The sequence below is a fragment of the Vipera berus genome, assembly GCF_964194415.1.
Source record: "Vipera berus genome assembly, chromosome: 1".
In the NCBI taxonomy this organism is placed as follows: Eukaryota; Metazoa; Chordata; class Lepidosauria; order Squamata; family Viperidae; genus Vipera; species Vipera berus.
Genome location: NC_138202.1, coordinates 180,638,360 through 180,661,674, shown reverse-complemented (window position 1 = coordinate 180,661,674; position 23,315 = coordinate 180,638,360). Strand labels below are relative to the sequence as shown.

Sequence of the window (23,315 nt, the reverse complement as noted above, 5' to 3'; positions counted from 1 at the left end):
AAGAGCAACGGACCAATGCTGCTATTTGGGATAGATTTGGCTACGATGTTAAGCGTTTAACTACTCCGCTCAGTACCCTCCTAATCCACGAATGCGCAGCTCCAGCGCGTAATCAAACCGAGAAGGGAACAGTCGGGAGAAGCGCCGGACTGGGCTCAAGGCTCAAGTTCGAAACTGACTCCGAAGCGATCGGCTGGGTTCCCTGGCAGAATCCCGAAGACCCGCCGCGGTGTGCTTTGCATAGGCCCGCCTTCCTTGGCTTTTCATTGGCTGGCTTAGGCGGCCGAGTCCAAGCGGAGGCCTCGGTTGCCCCGCCCAAACGCCCGCCCGCTCGCTCGCTCCTGCCTGTTTGCTGCTGAGGCAACTTACTTGGACTGGAGCGGCTGTTTGGAAAAGCGAGAATTGAGTGGAGCCAAGTGGGATGGGAGGGACGAGGGAGGCGTCGCCGCCGCTGCTTTTGTTTTGGGGAAGTGAACGGGACTCTGTGCGAAATTGAAGCAACAGGAGGAAGAGAAGCAGCCCGCCAACGGACGGACGGAGTTGGCAGGCAAGTCGGTGCTTGGGGAGAGGTGCAGGCGGAGGCTGTTGTTTTTCACGGTTGCCTCAGGAATTTGGGAAGAGGCGGTTGATTCCCGGCGGCCTTCTCCTCCCTCCCCCCACCCCGCCCGCCTTCGCTGGGACGCGCGAGGGCAAGCGCAAACGACCCCTGAGGCAGCCGTAGAGTTCTGAGCAGCGCCGTAACGGCACCGAAGCGAAGAGAGGACGGAGGCGGTAAGGAGGCGGGGGACGGGAGGCGGGATTGGGGAGGACGCCGGCCGGGGTGTGGGCGGAGGTGAGGGCGTGGCGGCGCCCAAGGAATGTGTGAGGAGAGGGGCCCGATGGGGGGGAGGAGGAGGAGGAGGAGGGCTGCAGCCTCGCGCCCTGGGGTTGGATGGAGGCGGGGCGGAGAAAGAGCCGCGATGCGGGGGCGCGAGGGAGGGGGGCCGTTTTTTACGATGAGGCAGAAGGAGATGTGGGGACAGCCTGCCAGGAATGCACCTCAGGTTCGGGAAGCAGTGTTAGTTCTCGTAATTTAGAAGAGTCTACAGGGCGGTGTGTGTGTGTGTGGGGGGGGGGGTCAGACCTGATTCAACTCGATCTTGGCTACGGGAAAGAGGGAACTTAACAAGTTCAGGTGATGGTCAGCCGAAGCCTATTTCTGTTTGACTGAAGTTATCTGTCTTCATAAGTACCGTAGTAACGGGATGTATAAAATTCGATGTTTTGCTGCTGTTTGAAAATAGATTCAGCGGACTCTTAAACACAGCCTAATTAAAGAGCTATCCACCAGCTTTTCAGCTAACAAAATACTTGCATATAATATTCTGCCCCTGCTTGTATACACGTTGCCCTCATTTACGGACAGGAATTGGTGGATTCCTCCCAGCTTTGTCCCCCTCCAACAAATATCACCAACTCGTGGGAAAATATCCTGCATCCCATCTCCTTGATATGAGATTGAGCTGGGGTTGGCAAGGGAGGTAAGGTCTGAAAGATGGCTAAAATGGTTGATTAACCAACTGTTAAAAATTCAGATTTGTTCGAATGAGTTAGGTTGAAAGGGAGCCTGTCATCTGCTAGGTTCCTTTTGGTTGCTGGTTTAGTGTGCAAAATGAGTTGTCCCGTGAAGCAGCACAAAGAAGACTACCGGTACTCTCCTTACACACTGTAGTCTCTGTCACCATTGCTGACCAGCTTCCTATTTGGACCAGTCTAGCTTTCCAAACTGGAGATTGGCTCAGAGTCCCTGTGGATATAGGGAGAGAACACAGTTTGAAAGAACCAGGCTGTCCTAGTGTTCAAACAGTGGTTTTGGAAGAGAACACCAAGGATCAAAAGAGGGTTTTTCTGAACCAACCTTATTGACTTAACAAAATATCACATGACTTGCCATTAACAGTGATTGATGAGTTAAGAACAGTGATTGAGAGTAAGAGCCAAACTAATGTCAAGGTACAGGGGGAAAGACTACTTTTAACACCATTGTAACTAAGGATGTTTTAAGGCTTCTGTAGGCATAGACGGAGCCAGATGAAGACAAAGCAGAAAAAAGAGATTGCTGTTGCATATCTGGGGCACGGATAGATAGTACATGTAGCCTGTGAATATTCTACAAATGACAATTCACATTTAATTTAAACTAGATAACTGCTTGGTTATTATTTCAGAGATATTTTCTTGCATAAACAGAAACAGAATGATTTATAAGTGGGCAAAAAGAAAAAGCATTGCAAGCTGGAGGGGGGGCGCTTTTGGACTTCCTGCCAGCTTCACCATTGAAACTCGCAGCGTGTCAGAAATGTCTTTTCTCCTTTCTTCCTTATTCTCTTCATTCTCTTCCATCCTTCCTCCTTCTCTTCCTCCCTCCCTTTCTTGTCTTCCTCTCTCCCTGTTTACTGTTTATTTTACCAGGGGAAAGGATAGAGTGATCTTGGTATATAATTTTTCTTAAGATTTTGAAAATTCCTAAGATGAGAAAAATATGTTTTGTGTTTACATGTGTTTTCAGTATATTGACACAAAATATTGACTGACATATTGTTCTCTAAGTGTGTATCTGAAAACAAACTTATCCAACTAAGATTGAAAATGACAAATATTCTGAAAAAGACAATAAATCTAAAAATGTGTAAGAAGAAAAAAATAATAATTTTCCAGAAGTAAATCAGTGTTCAATTGGATTTTTTAATTTGTTAGAGTCATATTGCTAATAACACAATATCTCTTAGGTTCAAATTTCAGCTTTTATATTCTTCCCAAAAGGGAAATTCGATTATTCTGGAAACATTGAATATCCATATACTTTATGCCATCATGTTTAGCAAATACAGTGAAAATAATAATAGCATATATTATGTGCTAAAATGTGATTATTTGTTGAATGAATTGATTTCCCTATGTGTTATTCTATTTCAACAGGTAACTTGCTGGATATGTGACTTGAATTTACCTTAAAATATGGGTCTTGTTAATTATCCAATGCGATAATGTTGTCTTGAATTAGTATTTTTATTTATGTATATGTGCTAGATGTCAGCATTCCTCCAAGGGTTAAAATAGATATCTATCAACTTACTACCCAACCTCCTTAAGTAAAATTCCATAGTTTGATCTGACAAATGTTTGTCTTCAACCTGCCTTTAACATATCAGGTAGTGTTTGCCAATGTATGTAAAAATAATATAATAGTTATAACTGTAAATTAATTGTATTTGATTTATGGATAGTCCTTGATGTATGACCACAGTTCAGCTCAAGCTTTCCATTGCTAAGCAAGACACTAGTTTTTAACCTTTGTTTGAAAAGATTCTAGATTTTAGGCCAAATTCCTGCAGTCTGCGCTGAACAGTCCTTGCGCTCAACTTCACATTGCATTGCACCATTTCATCTTGTATACACCCAGATGATTTTCTTCTGTCATGTAGGCACACTCTCTTAATTCTTCTATCATCACTTGCTGTCGTGCATCTTTCCTGCCTTTACCAGTGTGGTTTTGTAGTGACTGAGTGTCCTTATACCTCTTCAGAAACTTAGAAATGCCATCTTTGGTTAAGTTTCCACCAATTTTTCTTCTAATTTCTCTATAATTGTAGCCTTGTTCACTTAATAATACTATTTTACATTGCTTTCTGGGTGACCAGTCAACTCCTTACACCATTACTTTAATTTTTCTATGTTTTACAAGCTCACTAAATGAAAGACCACAAAAAACCAACCAACTTGATAGAGATCACATAACACACTGACAAATGTCCTTCTCTCAGCTTCAATACATGACATCAATAACTGAATCCTACTGTGATCTGATTGGCTCATTGCCAAAACAAGATGACACCTGATTGGCTCTCTAAACACTCATGCACCTTGGCTACAGTCAGATGAAGGAAAAGCTATCTGATATCAACCTAAGCAAGTTGTGCTTCCTTTTCCTGGTTATTAGGCTATAACGTTCCATGGTATACAGATAATTGAACAAACTTTGTTGCATTACATTCTTGATTAAATTATCTTTCCATTGATACATAATTTTATGGTACCACTCCAAAGAAAAGTGGTGTTATTAGCCATCAAACCTGAAATATACACTTTTCCCAAACGGTTTCCACAATTTTGGCCACTACTGTATATGCTTCTACTTTGTATCTCAGTTTTGTCTTCTAAAAAGTGAAAAATATTTTGAAGGTAAAGGTGTCATACTTAGAAATAGGGGAATGCTTACATCCCTATTCTGGAATATATTAATTAACAGTTAAATCCAAATAAGATAGAACAGTAATAAATTGTAATATTGATATTATTTTCATAAATGTTCAAATAATCAGATAGGTTTATGATGGTCACCATATTGTATGTTGTTTGTGATACCGTCTGAATATTCTTGCAAGAATGAATCATAATCTCATTAGACTTGCGGGTCTTGCGGAAGAACAGGGTAGAACAACAGCTAATGACCCTCTTTTACCGGTCTACTATATACGGTCTTCTCGTATGGTATTGTGGTTTGGTATGCTGGTCTGACAGCCGCGGATAGGAAAGTATTACAGAGGGTAGTGAGCACAGCACAAGACATTGTGGGCTGTTCCCTGACACCACTGGATGACATCGCCTGGGCTCGTTGCCTTGGAAGAGTGAGGAAGATTCTCAGGGATGACTCACACCCTGGACGGTATCTGTTTACTCTCCTACCATCCGGTAGGAGATATAGGAATATAGCCAGCCGTACCAACAGGCTGAAAAATAGCTTTTATCCGTGGGCTGTTAGGCTTTTAAATGGGACATAATCTTATGCAGAATTGACTTGGGAGGCCGGTGTGTGGTGTAGTTGGTTCACATAGTGTGGTGGGATGGAGGGTTTGTTGTCACTGTGTGTTGGGGGGAGAGAGCACGGGGGGGAGGCTCAGCTAATCTCAATGTACACATGTACTTTGACAATAAAGGTTTATTTATTATTATTATTAGACTTTGGTCTTGATTGAGGTATTGTAAGTTATGATTCAACATATTCAAAAATTGTGTCAGGTAGTGCAGGGGTTGTCAAACTTTTTTAGGCTCTGGAATTTAGTTTGGGTCCATGAAAGGAAGCTGACATCCTTCGGAAGGCTGCTTTTTCAGCCAGCCACTAGAAACAAAAGGGGGAGAAATCCAAGCAGATTTTCACTCCTGAGCAAAGATGCATGGGAGAGAACACTTGGGTTTCACAAAACATGATTTGAAAAATCTTGAACTAATAGTTACCTACATTTAAAAAAATTTATTTGGGTGAAACTTCTGATCCCTGAAAATTAAAAAAAATATGTACCATCCACTTTGTTAAGATTATTTTTATTAGTCTTTCAAAGTACAGGTTTCTTATTAATTTTCTTGTGACCCAGTTAATTGAAAGCAAGTTAATCCCCTGTTTTAATAGATCTTTTATTTTATTTTATTTTTTATTTTAATCCCATTTATATCCCGCCCTTCTCCGAAGACTCAGGGTGGCTTACAATTTAAGCACAAACCAATGTGCTTAGCAATAGCCTTCATTCTATGTATATGCCTGCTTATTAGGGCTTTCACCCCCCCCTCAAGCGGCATTATTACAAAGTCAGCTTAATTGCCCCCAACAATCTGGGTCCTCATTTTACCTACCTCGGAAGGATGGAAGGCTGAGTCAACCTTGAGCCTGGTGGGACTCGAACCTGCACTAATTGCAGGCAGCTGCTGTTACTTAAGGAGGCATTAGCCCACTGCTCCACCAAGGAGATCATTGACACCAAATAGATTTTGCTATCGGCAGAGATTATAACTCTTAGTTTTTGTGATGTGCTCACCTGAGCATTTTATATCATTGTGTGCAGCACAGTGAACATGGACAAGAGAAAGAAAAGCAGAGAGTTACCGTATTTTTCGGACCATAAGACGCACTGGACCATAAGAGTCCAGTTTTTAGAGCAGGAAAACAAGAAAAAAAATTCTTTCTCCTTCTCTCTCTCTCCCTCTCTTTCTCTCTCTCTCTCTTTCTCTCCCTCCCTCTCCCATTGTCCCTCCCTCCCTTCCTTCCTTCCTCCCTTCCTTCCTTCCTTCCTTCCCTCCCTCCCTCTTTGTCCCTCCCTCTCTGCATTAGAGCAGTACCTGCGGAGGCGGCCCTGCAGCCCGGCTTTCTCTTGCAGAAAGCAAGCTGAAACGGAGTGAGGGAGATTGCCAGAAATGTGAATCGGCCGATCTCGCGCTCCTGCAAACTCCCTCGCTCAGTTTCAGCTTCCCTTGCTACAAGAGAACGCAGGCTGAAACGAGGCAGATTGCAGCAGCGCGAGATCGGCCGATTCGCATTCCAGGCAATCTCCCTCACTCCGTTTCAGCCTGCTTTCTCTTGTAGCAAGGGAAGCTGAAACCGAGCGAGGGAGAGTGCAGGAGCGTGAGATCGGCGTTTCTCAGCACGTGCCGATTCGTGCTCCTGGCAATCTCCCTTGCTTTCCACTTGCGGAGGTTGGGGCTGGCCATACGGATCACCTTCGGACCATAAGACGCACCCTCATTTCCCCCCCCCCCCACTTTTGGGGAAAACAAGTGCGTCTTATGGTCCGAAAAATACGGTACCTGAGGAGGAAAGGAAGAAGGTAATAGCCGAGCATGGTAAAGGCAAAGGCTATAAAATGTTCCCAAAAGACCTTCATGTACTTGTGACCAAGCTTGCTAATATCAAGAAGTTTAAAGTCCATGGGATCATAGGTAACCTCCCTGGATGTGGCTGCAAGAGAAAAATTGACTCCAGATTGAATAGAAGGATAGTTTGAATGGTGGAGAAAAGAACCAAAGAAAACTTAAAAACAGATGCTGGCTGCGATCCAAGTTCATGATACAGGTAGTCCTCGCTTAACAACTACAATTGGGACTAGAATCGTGATTGTTGAGCAAAACAGTAATTATGCTAGATATCACATGAGTACTTCACTCAGTGATGGCAATCCTGACACTTCTGGTTGCAGTCATTAAGCAATCATGCAGGTTGTTAAGCAGGCAGGGTCCCAGGTAAGGAATGTGGGGGTGTCTCAGAAGGGGGAGTCTCTGGGAAGCTCCACTCAGGAGCTAAAAATCCTTTCTGCCAAAATCCAAGCAGGATTTTCACTCCTTAAGGGAAGGACGGTTATGTGCTGCCTGCGCTGGACATCCCAGGGGCTCCCCCACCCCTTGAGGCATCACACACTTCTTACTGCATTGTGTCTCCATTCAGGAGCTGAAAGTCCAAGCAGGATTTTCAATTCCTGAGTGAAAAGACACTCGTGCATGGCTTGCATTGGGCCTCCCCACCCATCTGAGGCATCCTTCACTGTCTCTTCTCAGAAGCTGAAATTCTTTTTTTAAAATTTCAGCTCCCTTTTGTCTCTAGTGCAGGGGTGTCAAACTCACAACGTCATGTGACATATTGCGACATATTGTGACTTTTTTCCCATTGTCAGGAAAGGGGTAGGCGCGGTTTCAGCATGATGCATCCGGCCCGCAGGCTGGCAGTTTGACACTCCTGCTCTAGTGGCTGGCTGAATGAGCAGCCTTCCAAAGGATGTCAGCTCCCTTCTATGTGTGGAAGAGATGTCTAGTATTGATGAGTTTCCCTCAACAATTTAAAATATCCCATGTGAACACACAGTTTGGGAACCAGAACGTTAGCTAACTGTTCCTTATTATAAGAACGCATAAGCAATAATTTGATGTTAAATTAATGATTTCCCATGGGACTGTTCAAGGTTTGTGATATCTAAAATAATAAATGAATTTGTGTTACCTCTTTTATGAATAAAGCTAATGATTTCATAAAAATGGGCAAGGTGTAAATGTATAACTTACAGAAATATTTATATTTGTTGAGTATATATGCTTTAGTAGACTAGCCAGACTTCACCAATATGTACACTTCTGCAGGTACCCCAAGTCTATGAATATGAAAGCTTAAAACTTATATTTTACAAGAAGAAGAGGGTTTAATGTTTGTTAAAACTGAAGGACACTTTTATGCATGTCCATCTGTCATTTTGCATGTGTGTAAAAAGTATGCATCAGATTGCCCTGCTTGTTTTGAGCCATTGGTGCTCAGTGCTGGAACTACTACATCCCTTTGTTGCTATGGAATTTGGAATTTATTAATGAAGAATTTTAAATATATTGTGCTCGGATTGTTGCAAAAAGGTTATATGCCAGTATGACTGACGTTTCCATTCAAGTATGTCTGTATTCTTTTTAATTGGTTAGAAATATGTCTGTAGACATATTTGCAAACTGACAGACTGCTAAGCATCACAATGATACTGCATGAAAGATACATCAAATTTCCAAGCTCTAGACAGTGTTTTTCCTCATACATTGACAGAGAATCCTATTTTACATCTTTCGTTGTTTCCTCTCCCTGTCATAATAACCAAGACCTATGCAAAGAGTAAAAGTATTAAAATGCTCTTAAATAAACTTCATTTTTCTCAAATATTTCTTTTCATTTCTTGAGCAGTATATCCTCCAAATAATGACCAGAATTTATCATGATTAGCTTTCAGCTAGGTGTTACCACTTTGCCAAAGTATGCTAACAATATTATAGTGAGTAACATTCTGATTATGAAAGTGGAGCTTTAAAAAGCTGAAGTAGTCTTCTAAATAAGATATCTCATAGTTTTTAAAATTCTAAGATTCTAAGGTTGTCTTACTGAAATCAATGTATTTTGAAGAGTTCTACTGAAAAAGTGACTAGTCTTATAACAAATTTTCATGGGGATGGGGAATGCCAATGGTTTCCTTTCTTCCCTTTCTTTGTATTCTTTGCCACAAGCTGATATTTTGTAAACACGAACAAAATTAGAGTTCTTAATACAGTCAAAGTGACTACATGAAATGTTGCAGTCTTTTTGATTTATCCTTTTAAAATATATGCTTACAACTTACAGATATGCTTTGTGTTAGCAGCATCATTATTAACCTAAAACATTTTGTAGAATGTCACAGAATATTATATATTATTTTGTAATCTCATCCAATTTTTTTCAGATAAGTTTAATATTGTAGTTACAGTGCAATTATATTCAAGTTTACTTAGGAATAAGTATACATTCATGTCATTAAGTGTGTTTAGGATTGCAAGGTATTAAGATTCTCATTAAATAATTTTGACTGTTCATAGTCAACGGCATTCAATTTTGGATAATATATAGTTCAGTTTACAAATGTGTGCAACTCTAGTCCTTATTAGTATATCAGAAGGAAATCAATAGAAAAGTGAATATCAGAATATGTCATGGAAGAAACATTTGTTAGGCTTGTTCCTACAAAGATACTTTCTGGAAATGAGCCCTTAATTTCCCAGAATTAGTTGATTGGCATGGCTATTGCTGATAATTATGGAAGCCCCAAAATATAAAGGGTGCCCAAGCTGGCAAAAACGATTTGTTGAACTTCTTTCTGATATTATTCATCTTGTGTTTGTTTGTTTCTTTGCTATGGACTCACTTCCACCAGTTTTATTTGACAGTCTTATTCATTGTTTCCCTTTATTACAGGTTTGCTGTAAGCAGTTTACAACAGCTATGACACCTGCAGTCCAAGAGAAAGCAATGAAAAGTCGTGGTGTCTATATATCATCTTCTTTACCTTCAAGAGAGATGGAGTCCAGTGAAACACTAGCAATGGAAAGTACTAGACCAATAAAAGAGAAGATAAATGATGGTTCTACTACAAGTTTTTCTTGTTCTATTTTGGGGTTTCCTGCTTCTCAGGTCAACCACAATATTGATTGCTTTAATTTAAAATACTTTGATCCCCAATCGTCTAAACATTGTTCTTTATTAATGAGTCCTAATTTAACATTCAGTGTAAACAATAATTGTATCCAGAAGAGCTTAGAAGAGCATAATTGCTCCAAGTTGAGAAATCCTGTATGTAACAGCACTAATACACATTTCGATCGGAGTATTAATTCAGAATCTGGAGAACAGGTTAGAAGGGATGTTTTATCAGGAACAAAGAAAGGTTTTCTGGAAACAGAGAGATTACTGGATTTACACTTAACTGAATTGAAGAACACAGAGGAAAAGCAGTTTCCAAACTGCAAGTGGTATCGGAGAAATGGCTATTGTGGCAAGGCTTTATTTGTTAATCCTGATACAAAAAAAGGAGACCTGTTCCATCAGATGTTCCATGATGCCCCAGAAGTAACAGCAAATTGCAATCCTGGCAACAAAGAACAGGAATTAAATTTTCGCTTACTTCAGTGTGTAAACAAGCAACAGGCTTTGTTAAACCGGGCCAAAAGAAGTCAGAAACACTTGCAAATTTTATTGGCAAAGCATATTGTCAAACATTGTGACCAGCAGATGAAATGCTTTGTGAAACATCAGCTGCAGAGAATGAAAGCTTTTCATGATACAAACAATCCTTTTGATGGAAACTATGAAAAATGTACTACGGTTAAAGTTGAAAACAGCCTAGAAGCTAATAGGAGTAAAGACACATGGTCTAATTTGGGTACTGCGCCTGATGAAATCAAGCTGTTCGCTTGTTCTACAGCAGAACTGCTGTCTCAAGTGGAAGGAAGTTTGGATTCTGAAGCAACTTGTAGCAGCTCAAGTGAAGATGATGATGAACAGATTTCCAAAACAATTTTGCCAATGTAAGCATTAAAGCTTTTCATAATATCAGTGCTACAGATCTAACGGTTTTATATACTTAAAAATTCAGCGCTCATACTTTACAATAAAGATAAGGCTATTGTGTTAATGATAAACTCAAAGCCAAGATCTGCAGATCCTTTGAGCCAGTTTTACTAAATTGTAAATTTATACCCAGTAACTGAAAATTTGGAAGACTGCTTATATCAGTCATTCTCAATGGGAAAAATGGGTAAACATCTAATACTGAATGGAGGGATTTTGTGGTTCTGTTTAATTGAGTTTCATTGTTTAGCCTTCATATAACTTATTTTTCTCAGCTACCCATTTCTCCCCCACACTCCAGTTGTAATGGAAAATATATTTTTCTCTTTAGAAGGATCCATACAGAGTACAAATAACTTTTGCTATTTCATGCTTCCAGATGGTTTTAGAAGAACAACTGGGAAAAAAGTGTTGAGCTAACATGCTGGCAATGATTTTGTTAAATTATATTACAGAAAATTGTAAGAATTAAACCAGGGCATGCTGTATTAAGAAGTCAAACAACTGAAACAGATTCAGAGAAAAAAAGGATGATCAAGAGACCAGAAACTTCAGACCTACAGGATAATTTAAGTATTGTTTAGCTTTGAGAAAAGGAAACTTAAGGGAAAAGTAATAGCATTCTTCAGATACTAGAAAGATGATACAAGATTATCAAGATCTATTTTCCATTGTTTCTGAGCATAGGATATGAAATAATGTATTTAAATTATAGGAAAACATCCTAAAAAATAAAAAGCTCCTCTGTAGTGGGAGTTTTCAAGTAAAGCCTGGACCATCTGTAGGGGATACTTTGATTTCTATATAGTTAGACTTGTAAATGGTCCCTTTCAGACTGATTCTGAGATGGATGGATGGATGCTAGGGGACTGCTAAAAAAGAAGTTTATTTTTTTAAGAAAACTTTATTGGTTTTCTAGTTTTACATTAAAATATTTCAAAAGCAACGTGGCGGCTGAGTTGGTCAATAATTCAGTAACATACAAATATCTTTAGTACAGATCTCAAACTATTACATTAAATATTTCCTCTCTTTTACCCTTGGTATTTACTGTCTCATATTTAATACATTTCTTATATCGATTAAATAAAAAATAATTTTCTTACATTTATCAAAAAATTTTAGTTTTTACATATGGTATAGGGTTTCCTGCCTGAGCAGGGGGTTGGACTAGATGACCTCCAAGGTCCCTTCCAACTTTATATTATTATTATTATTATTATTATTATTATTATTATTATTATTATTATTATTATTATTATTATTATTATTATTATTATTATTATTATTATTATTTCCTAGTTATTTTAACATTCAATCTTTTTAGACAATCAATTCCTGGTTAGTTTTCCCCAATTTTTAGTTTCCCATTAACATTTAATATTTATAATTTCCAAATTTTAAAGTACCCCAATTCCCTTTATCACAATTCATCACAAGATCTAATGTTCAGGATACATGTCTCATCTGTTTGAATTCTCACCATCTTACATCAACTAATTAACAATACAATATAATCTTATTTTCTGGTAATTTCCAAATATCTTAAATTTAGTAACCAAAATTTCTTTTATTTCAACATTTAATAATTCCTCTCTTTTTCTCTTAATATCTATCTCATATTTAAGCTAATAATTTTTATTATTACCGCTAAGTAAAAGCATATTTATTACATTCATCGATAGATTTTTAGCTTATATATATCTTAATTACCTTTACATTTGATCTTTATAACCACATCAATGTTCAAATTTAACTGTTAATAGTTATACTTCTAAGTTTTAAACGACCAAAGTTTTCTTTATCTCAACTCATAACAATATCCAATATTCTAAGTACACATCTTATCTGAGTATATTCTATTTTAATTCTCATGAATTAGTCAAAACCCCAATTTTCTTCAGTGTTATTTTAGCTTTCTTTCTTTGCCAAACCATCTTCCATGTCCGTGCTTTTGAGTCATCAAACAAATCTCCCTGTGTTATGTATATTGTTTGATGTAGAAAAAAAACATCTGGTCGCCATTTTTTTGAGAGGACTAACAAATCGTCTCTATTTTTCCATCTTGACGTAGTTGTCCTGAACTGTTTATCTTCTCTTCTGATCCTCAGGTTCCTTCTCATTTATGTAGAAAGTCTTTTCCTTTTTTCCATATTGTCAGTCCCTTTTTTGGGTTTTCTATTGATTGGTGTTTGTTGATCAGTTGAATCTTCTGTCATAATATTTAATTGTTCCACTTTTTCTGTTATATTCTGTATAATTGATTTTTTTAGTTGTAATCAAAGTTAGGGTTTGTGTATCTGGACTGACTTCTTGTTCTTTTATGTAACCTCTTATTTCATTAGTGGCTGTAAGAATAGTTCGATGAATTACTTTCAACATAAAGAGAATCTGTTCCTGATCTTCATCCATATTTTCTTAGTAGTGTATTTAGGCTAAAAGCTTTACAATGAGAGAATGTAAAAAAAAATGTCACTGAATATGGAACACAGCTGGGCTTCTCATAGCTGATATCTCAAGGTTACATAAATCTTATCTATTGTCTGGGCTACTGGCCAAGTCTTTTAAGCAATAACAAGTTGAAGTATCAGGTTTAGCCACAAGATGTTGCCCCTACATTTAAAGTTTTTTTAAGACCAAGGTTTTTATAATCTTTTCAGTTTTGCTTCTTTTTTATAAGTAAAAACCCAGATATTCAGTAAAAATGGAAAATCTTTTATTCCACAAACTTTAAAAAATAAAATTCCAATTAGGACCAAGTTATTCTTTCAACGTTTTAACCTTCCCTGGGTAGTCAGTCACCACTTTTTCTAGAGGGAGGGATAAAATCTCCCTTCCCTCTCTACAGGGGGGGAAAGTACTTTAAGCAGCTTATGCAGGTAAAAAAAAAATAGTTAGGATTTAAGAGAGGTAGATTTCACCCAGTCTCATCCGTGCTGCTGTATAATTGCCTGGTGGTAAGTTTGACTTCACCAGTTTGGAGGGCTGCCCCAGATCGAGCAGAAGGACTACCACCCTCCTGCGATCAAGCGGGGATCCCCTCTGTGCTGGTCGCCCCTACAGGGTGACTTTCGACCCTTTCCAGGATCCTCCAGCGAAGTGAAATTGGACGTGGAAGATGGAGCTCGCCTTCCAGACGTCCATGGTGGCCGTGTCGGCAAACCGGAAGTCTCAACCTGGTTTTGATTTTGTGCTAACATGTATATAGTTGATCCAATCATCTAATTTTGTACTAGCTGTTCAAATTAGTATGTATTTGACCCTCAAAAGGCATTTTATTCTTTTATTTTGAGAGCCAGTTTGGTGTAGTGGTTAAGGCACCAAGTCAAAAACCAGGAGACTATGGGTTCTAGTCCTGCTTTAGGCATGAAACCAGCTGGATGAGTTTGAGCCAATAATTCTGTCTCGGCTCTAGGAAGAAGGTAATGCCAAACTACATATCTTGCCAAGAAAACTGCAGGGATTAGTTTTGTTAGCCATTTTTTAATACCAATGAGTATCAGAAAGACTAAAGTATGGGATGCAGAATTTGTGAGTCTTCAACTATGGATTCCTTTTCTTTTACATTGGCGGCATATACCCAGGAATTATAGAAGTTAATATTCACTATAATCTGGAGAAGAATTTCCCAAATAGAGAAAGAAAAATTCAGGACATGACATTATTGCTTCCTAAATTATCCAACTGTTTCATAGAATTACAGTGGTACCTCTTTGAAACTCATCAAATTTGGAACTCAACACATTTTGATGCGAGCATTTTGTCCCAATAATGATTGTTTGTTTGATACTTACCACACAAGCTAGACTTGTTGATATCAGCTGCGTTGTGACTCACTGCATTATCCCTTATGGGAAAAATTTATTTGGTACTCATTGCGCCTCCCGGAACCAATTACAATGAGTACCAAAGTTTCACTGTAGTTTGTTCTGTGCCAAACATTTCAGGCTACAGTAAGAGTTTCTAAAACAAAAAGATAATGACTGTTCCTCAATTTTTGAAAACCTAAATACCCAACAGAAAGTTGAACACTGCAACAGATAGAAAAAAAGTAGATGGTAATTAGAAGTTATTAACTACCGTATGTAGAAAATTTCTGAGCTCTTTGGAGGCATATTAATAACACATTAATAATACATTCCTTCCAAAAATTATACAAGTCATGACTAATCATACTCTAGTTCTAAGATTCTTTAGACATTTTGGTATTTTATGCAAATATAATAAAAATTAGATGTACTGCAAGTGTTTAAAAGCATACTAGATATGGCCTACAACACATACCAGATATGGCCTATATTATTCTGATATGAGCTATACATAAAGGAGAATACACACATATTCTGATATGAGCTATACATAAAGGAGAATACACACATTATAATAGAAGAATCATGTTATAGTATCAGTTTGCCCACTGCCACACACAAGGATGCTAGTGTCTTCCACTTCATGATTTACTAATGGAGGTAACAAAGTATATGGCAAATATTTTGCAAGTACAAATATTCAAAGGGCAAAATAAAGCATCTGTCAGAATACATTTAAGCAACTGAAGTAATTAAAGACAGTTAATCTCTTCCTAGGCTCACACATCTGCTATTTTCAACTACTCCATAATCCTTGGCGGTTTAAGATGTTCCTTATAGATGCTATCTGTATGCCAACATGCTTCTATACTACAAATTAAATATTACTGTTTGGAATCTTTATGGGACTTCAATCCAGTTAGGACACATCTTTATTATCCAGGTCTACTCTCAAGAAAATAGATTTGTTTTATTATTTTGTCTAAAATTCCTAGAGTAATATCCTAAAACCTCTCTTGTAGAAAGCCTTCTTAATTTACAATTTGAAAGTCCACTGGTTTAAGAGGAATGACACTTTCTCCAGATCTTGAAATAGAGGAAGTAAAATAAACAACAGAAACCACTCTTGTTTGCTTTATCATGTGAGATGATTTCAATCATTGTTAGATATAAAGTCAACATCTTGTTTGTATTACCACCAATAGTTAAGGTGAGTTTGGCCAAGATTAGGTTCTGTATCACATGTTCTGCCAAAGCAGTACTTTTTCCATTAGTGCACAGAAAAATGATTTTCCTACAGCTGCCAGCTCAGGCACCTTGCCATGCATACCAAAGCCAAAGAACTGCATGAAAATCATTAACTTAATGTTTTGAGAACTGTTAAATTGTTACATATTCTATTCTGCAATTTAGTACATTCTTCAGCTCCTAAATATTATGGCCTATACTATGAATAATCCTCTGTTTTAGACCAGAGATCCCCAACTTTTTGGGCACCAGGGACTGGTTCCATGGACAGGTTTTTCCGTGGACCGGAGGGTGCATGTTTTGTGTGCTGCCTGCATCTTGTACATGGGGCTTTGCTTGTTTGTGCGGACTGGTTGCTGGCATGCTGCGGCCTGGTACTGGTCCACAGACTGGGTGTTGGGGACCCCTGTTTAGATTGTCTTTTAGTAATGTGCTGCAGGCTATGTTTTATTCTCAATAGAAATAAAATGTTGATTTCATAATTAATATGATTGGGAGAATAATCACAATTAAATACGGTTAATGTAATTATTCTCCAAGCCATATACAGTATATACTTGAGTATAAGCCGAATTTTTCAGCCCACTTTTTGGGCTGAAAAATTCCACTTCGGCTTATACTCCAGTCAACAAAAAAAACTTACCGAGGACTTGTGCGCGGCCGAGGCTTTGGTGCTTCCGGGATCGCGCGCACCTCTCCCAAGCCACCGCCGTCCGGAGACCTGCCGAAGTTTGGAGAGGTGCGCGTGCACCTCCCCAAACCTCCCCAAACGTCGGCAGGTCTCCGGACCTCCGCGCCCTGCCTGCCTGCTTCTTTCCGCAGCGGAAAGAAGCAGGCAGGCAGGGCGCGGAGGAACGGAGACCTGCCGACGTTTGGGGAGGTTTGGGCGCCTCCCCAAACCTCCCCAAACGTCGCCGGGTCTCCGTTCCTCCGCGCCCTGCCTGCCTGCTTCTTTCCACAGCGGAAAGAAGCAGGCAGGCAGGGCGCGGAGGAACGGACACCTGCCGACGTTTGGGGAGGTGCCCAAACCTCCCCAAACGTCGCCGGGTCTCCGTTCCTCCGCGCCCTGCCTGCCTGCTTCTTTCCGCTGCGGAAAGAAGCAGGCAGGCAGGGCGCAGAGGTCCGGAGACCTGCCGACGTTTGGGGAGGTTTGGGGAGGTGCGCGCGCACCTCCCCAAACCTCCCCAAACTTCGGCAGGTCTCCGGACGGCGGCGGCTTGGGAGAGGTGCGCGCGATCCTGGAAGCACCGAAGCAAGTCCTCGGTAAGCTCCGGGCGGTCAGTTGCTTCGCGTCTCCTGAGGGAAGGGGGGGCGACTGGAGCGGGCGTGTTTCCTCGCCTGCTGGGCGCCGCGATTTGCCCGGGGAACGTGCGGGCCCCGAATGGCAGCGTGGAGCGAGGAAGCGGACAGCCAGGGCTTCCCCGAGAGCCGCGGCCACACAGGGTATTCCTGTGTATTCAGGCTTGCAAAATGGCGGATCGAGCCTCTGCTGGCGGCAGAGGCTTGCAGAACGGCGGATCGGCTTATACTCGAGTCAACAACTTTTTCCAGTTTTTGGGGGTGAAATTGGGGGTCTCGGCTTATACTCGAGTCGGCTTATACTCAAGTATATACGGTATTTCAAAATATTATTCAGTGCCAAAAAATTACAATTTGGTAATTTCTTTTTAAAGCCAGATGTTTGGCAGGCTGCATATGGGCTAACTTGGATATTCTACTGTTTTTCCTGAATTTGATGTATTGCTTTATTTAATTTTTTTTCGTCTTAAGCTAGAACTGTTTTAAGGTTTGAGCTATGACTATATACAGCAGAATTTAGAACCATATGAGGCATTACATTTTGTAGCCTGAAATATATTTGTTTTTTCTGAGTCCATATTCTCTTTACTGCTATCTATATGCTTTCAACTTGTCATCTTAGCCGATAAGAATAAAGTCATATGTTTTCATGGCTTATTTGTTTTAATGTTTTGGCTTTCAGGAACATGGTGAGATTTAAATTCTAGCACATTGCTCATTAATATTCAAGTGACAAGCTTATTTCTTAAATTTGTTTATTAGAATTATATCCCATTTTTATATAACAACTGAGGCTATATTGTATTCTGTCCTACCTTTTCACACAACAACAAACATATCACTGAAGTCAATACCACACCATGAGCTTTGATAGCTGAGGATGGATTAGAGTTGGATGGTTTTTATTGATGGATTTTAGCCCCTGTATCATTTTAGCTCCAATGTATCGTCTTCTCCTCAAATGATATATTTGGAATCTGTTCGTAATAAATTCCAAAATGCTTTCTAAATGACAATTATTACATTAATTGTAGAATTTTTTTTCTATTAATAAATATTTGTTTTAAACAATTCCAACAGAAGAGAAGATAGACAGACAGACAGACAGTCATTCTGAGGATTATACTATGGAATCCTGTTTACATACAACAGCTTGTTCTGTCTGTGTTGGTGGGGATGGGGGTTTTCCACTTGGTAATTCCTTGATTAGGGTATTGTTTTCTGCTTGCATACTTGTTTGTCTGCTAATCCCTGTTAGCTGGGTGTTGACTGCAGGAAAGGATGTATTGTGGTCTTTTTGTTTACTTTTTTTATTAGCTCTTTTGAATGGTGTATAAACTAGTTTATCTCTAGGTGTCCATTAATGGCTGATTTATCTGAATGCCAAGCTTCCAGCGATTCCTGTTTTTTGGATTTAACCTGGTCTAGAATGCTTCTAGCTTCCCAGCTGAAACTATGTTGAGTCAGTCAATGTGTTGTGAGATTAAACAGTTCTCATCATGTCTTTTGACTTCTAGTTGGTGTTCTTAAATCTGCTTTGCTTAGGAAAAATAGAAACATTAAAAATAGAAACATAAAAATAAAACATTAAATGAATGAAAAGAAGTTAGAAGTTATCTAATGCAGAAAACCAAATACAGCCTGAAGAATTGTTTAGTAGAAATCAGTACTAAGGTTATCAACTGCTCTTATTTAACTGATGTAGAATTATATCACAAATGTTAATTTACACTTAATAAGAACATAAATACCAACATAGAATATAGAATTACAAGCAGGAGACCTTACACCAGTGTTGGGGAACCCACAATTTTTGGAGGCAAGCCTCTGGGTGATGGTCCAGATACCCACTTATCCTCTATTTTGATCCTCCTAACTGATTTATTAATTATGGGACTGCCTCTCCTGGATATTCTCGGACACTCATGCATCTTTGTTATACCAGCACGGACCTGTTCGCCCTCAGGGGTGCCCCCCTCTCCTGGGTGCAACCCGCCTTTCTTTCCACCTCCAACCTCGATGAAGGGCCCGATTGTTGGGACCCTGAGAGATGGCTGGGCAGGGGCAGGGGCCTCCAGTATAAATCTAATAAGAGGCCCCTGGTTAGTTTTTTAGTAAAAAATTTTGTGGGGTTAGGGAGGGGGGCGGGAGTGTGTTGTGGTTGTTTGGAAATGGGGGATGGTCCATCAACCGTTGCTCAGGCCAGGTCCGGGATTGTTTGCGTGGGGGGAGAGCGGGGGTCGGTAGCCTCCGGGGCTCGGGAGCGGGTCGTGGGACTACCTATTCCCACAATGTTGGGGAATGGTAGAAGGTGTACGAACAGAGGGCCGCATCCATATCGGGGAGGGCATCTCCGCTATTTACAAGCGGTGAGGCGCTCCGACCCTCTGCTTCTTCCCCGAGGTCCCGGGAGCGAGGATGTGCAGCCACCTAAGCTCCGGCTGGTGTACCTGAATGCCAGGTCCATTGTTAATAAGGCTCCCCTTGTCCGGGATCTGGTTGAGGGTGAGCATGCGGACCTGGCTTGCATCACGGAGACTTGGTTGGGCCCAGAGGGTGGTATTCCTTTGGTTGATCTTTGCCCACCAGGTTTCCGGGTGCTACACCGGCCTCGGGCTCAAGGTAGGGGCGGGGGAGTGGCAGTAGTTATTAGGGAGACCTTGTGTCCGCGGGAGACCACCGTTCCCCAGATAGTCAGATGTGAGTCTCTTTTTGAGATGTGGTCCTGGGGCGCAGTTGGGCTTGCTGCTGGTCTACCTTTCGCCTAGTCGCGCAGCAGCAGCCCTGCCTGAGCTACTCGACATCCTCTCGGGGTTGGTGATTGAGTTCCCCAAACTTATAGTTTTGGGAGACTTCAATCTACCATCCCTAGGAGGATCATCTGAGTTAGCTCGGGAGTTCATGGCTTCCATGACGGCCATGGACCTGACGCAAGTAATTCTTGGACCGACTCATGTGGGAGGCCACACCCTTGACTTGGTTTTCTTATGTGGACGGTGGTTAGATGATCTTGGTGGGGGCTCCCCAATTGTTATGCCCCTGTCATGGACCGATCATCATCTCCTGCGGCTGGTCTTCCGTTTTGCCACCCCCCGCCGTGGGTGTTTGGAGCCAACTAGATGGTACCGCCCCAGGCGCTTAATGGATCCTGATAGGTTCCAGGCAGCGCTGGGGTCCCCACCTGCCTCCGTTGCTCACAACTCGGCGGATGCCTTAGTGGAAGCCTGGGAAAGGGCAGCCACGGAGGCACTTGACCGAGTTGTACCCTTGCGGCCCCTGACCCGGTGCAGATTCCAGCGAGCTCCATGGTTCTCCGCGGAGCTTCGGGAGATGAAGCGTCGGAGACGGGGCCTAGAGAGCTGTTGGAGGTCCAGCCGATCCGAATCTGACCGATTGTGACTAAGAACCTATATTAGGTCTTATCTCGCAGCGATAAGGGCGACGAGGTCTAATTACTTCACCCTTATAGCGTCCGCAGATAACCGCCCGGCCGCCCTGTTTAGGGTGACCCGCTCCCTCCTTAATCAGGAGGTGAGGGAGGAACCCTTGCAGGGTCGTGCCGAGGAGTTTAGTCAACATCTGTCGGACAAAATCGCTCGGATTCGGACCGGTCTGGACTCCAACTGGGCAGAGTCTGATGATCAGGACACGGGCGGTCTTGTCGATGTTATCTGGGAGGAGTTTGATTCTGTGACTCCAGAGGAAGTGGACAGGATTATGGTGAGGTTGAGCTCCACCACATGTTTATTGGACCCGTGCCCTTCCTGGCTGGTTTATGCGGCTCGGGAGGGGACACGAGGCTGGTTCCAGGCGGTTATATCTGCCTCTTTGAGTGAGGGTAGTTTCCCCACCGTCTTGAAGGAGGCGGTGGTGAGACCTCTCCTCAAGAAGCCTGCCTTGGACCCAGCTGTGTTAAATAACTTTCGTCCGGCCTCCAACCTTCGCTTCCTTGCGAAGGTTGTTGAGAGTGTGGTGGCGCATCAGCTCCCTCTGGTGCTGGATGAAGCGGATTATCTAGACCCGTACCAATCAGGTTTCAGGCCTGGGTACAGCACGGAGACGGCATTGGTTGCTCTGGTGAATGATCTCTGGAGGGACCGGGACAGGGGATATTCCTCTGTCCTAGTCCTATTAGACCTCTCAGCGGCTTTCGATACCATCGACCATGGTATCCTGCTGCGGCGTCTCAGGGGATTGGGAGTGGGAGGCACAGTTTTGCAGTGGTTCTCCTCCTATCTCCTGGGACGTTCGCAGTCGATGTTGGCAGGGGGCAGAGGTTGACCTCGAGGTCTCTCGTTTGTGGAGTTCCTCAGGGGTCGGTCCTCTCGCCTTTCCTGTTCAACATCTACATGAAACCGCTGGGTGAGATCATTCGTGGTTTTGGAGTTGGGTATCATCAGTATGCTGATGATACCCAGCTTTTCATTTCGACCCCAAACCACCCCAGTGATGCCCTCGACGTGATGTCCCGTTGCCTGGAAGCGGTTCGGGTCTGGATGGGGAGGAACAGACTTCAACTCAACCCCGACAAGACTGAGTGGCTGTGCATACCGGCATCCCGGGATATTCAGAATATTCCATCTCTCTCCATGGGGGGTGAGCTATTACCCCCCGTAGATAGGGCTCGCAACTTGGGAGTCCTCCTAGATTCGCGGCTTACTTTGGAAGACCATATAGTGGCTGTGACTAGGGGGGCCTTTGCCCAGGTTCGCCTGGTGCGCCAGTTGCGGCCCTATCTAGACCGGGATGCCCTGTGTACAGTCACTAATGCGCTCGTGACCTCTCGTTTGGACTACTGCAATGCTCTCTACATGGGGCTTCCCTTGAGGACCACTCGGAGGCTCCAACTGGTACAGAATGCAGCCGCGAGAGTTGTGTTGGGAGTCTCCCGATACTCCCATGTTACACCTCTGCTCTGCGAGCTGCATTGGCTGCCAGTTGTCTTCCGAGTGAGATTCAAGGTTTTGGTAATGGTTTTCAAGGCCCTACATGGCATGGGTCCAGAGTACCTCGGGGATCACCTGCTGCCGGCGTCAACTTCCCTCCGCCCTGTGCGTTCCCACAGAGAGGGCCTCCTCAGGGTGCCACCGGTCAGAGAATGTCGTCTGGTGGCTCCCAGGGGGAGGGCCTTCTCTGTGGGCGCCCCGGACCTATGGAATCAGTTGCCGGTTGAGCTCCGGACGGCGCCTGACCTTCGCTCCTTCTGACGCGATCTGAAGACCTATTTATTTGAACAAGTCGGCCTGGCCTGATGGGGGATGTGTTGGGGTTTTTTATTGTGGTTTTACATTATTATTTATTGTTTTAGCTCGGGCTCTGTATTTAATTCTCTTTTTAATTTTTGTACTTTGTATTTTATATGTGCCCTGTTCACCGCCCTGAGTCCTTCGGGAGAAGGGCGGTATACAAATATAATAAACTTAAACTTAAACTTAAACTTCATTAATTAATTGTGCTCACTGTCAGGCAATTTCTCCTTATTTCTACAATGGATTTCTCTTTAATGATCTTCCATCCATTATTTCTTGTCTTGCCGTTAGATGCTTTGGAGAATAGGTCAACCTCCTCTTCTCTGTGAGAGCCCCTCAAGTATTAGAAGACTGCTTATCATGTCATCCCTAGTTCTCTTTGTTAGACTACACATACCTAGTTCTGTCAACTGTTTAGTGTACAGTTTAGCCTCCAGACCCCTTATCATCTTGGTTCATAAGAAATATTTGCATGCTAATTTATTGCCTACCATCTAAAATTTTAGCCAGAGATAAGCAATCATGAATGCACTAGTGTTTGAAAAATGGGATATACATGCAAATAGTAATGCAGAATATGTATTCAGTCTCAAGTCTAGACTATAGTAGTATAAACCCTCTTATATTTATATTTTAAAAAGATGTGTTACCCTTAAATGTGAAAACTCGTGTCTTAACAGAATTTTTAAATAATTTGGCACAGTTAATTTATTAAAAGGTGGTTTTAAAATAAAAATTCATAATATACAAATTATTTTTTATAAAATGATCAAAGATGATCATTGTTGACTAATCAATGTTCTATCTTAGTAACTGTAGATCTGACTGGAAATGGTTGGTAGAAAGAGCTAAAGTTGGCTGTCAGTGGACATGGCTTCAGGATCAGATTTCTGAGTTGGAATACAAAATTCAACAACTTACTGACCTTCACAGACAGATCCGTGCCACCAAGGTATTACAAATTAATTAAAAATATTTATTGAAAAAACATGCTAAAGTTTT

General features: G+C 41.6%; 1 protein-coding gene across 1 annotated transcript in view; it reads left to right on the top strand.

The window, feature by feature from the left end:
- The first annotated feature begins 382 nt into the window (after nucleotides 1–382).
- The window catches only part of KANSL1L (KAT8 regulatory NSL complex subunit 1 like), a 66,590-nt gene continuing 43,657 nt past the window's right edge, over nucleotides 383–23,315 (top strand). Inside the window, exons 1-3 of the mRNA XM_081313627.1 lie at nucleotides 383–771; nucleotides 9,557–10,665; nucleotides 23,124–23,265. Coding sequence (XP_081169753.1) covers nucleotides 9,584–10,665; nucleotides 23,124–23,265 — 1,224 coding nt within the window. The 5' untranslated portion in view covers nucleotides 383–771; nucleotides 9,557–9,583. The remainder of the gene's footprint in view (nucleotides 772–9,556; nucleotides 10,666–23,123; nucleotides 23,266–23,315) is intronic.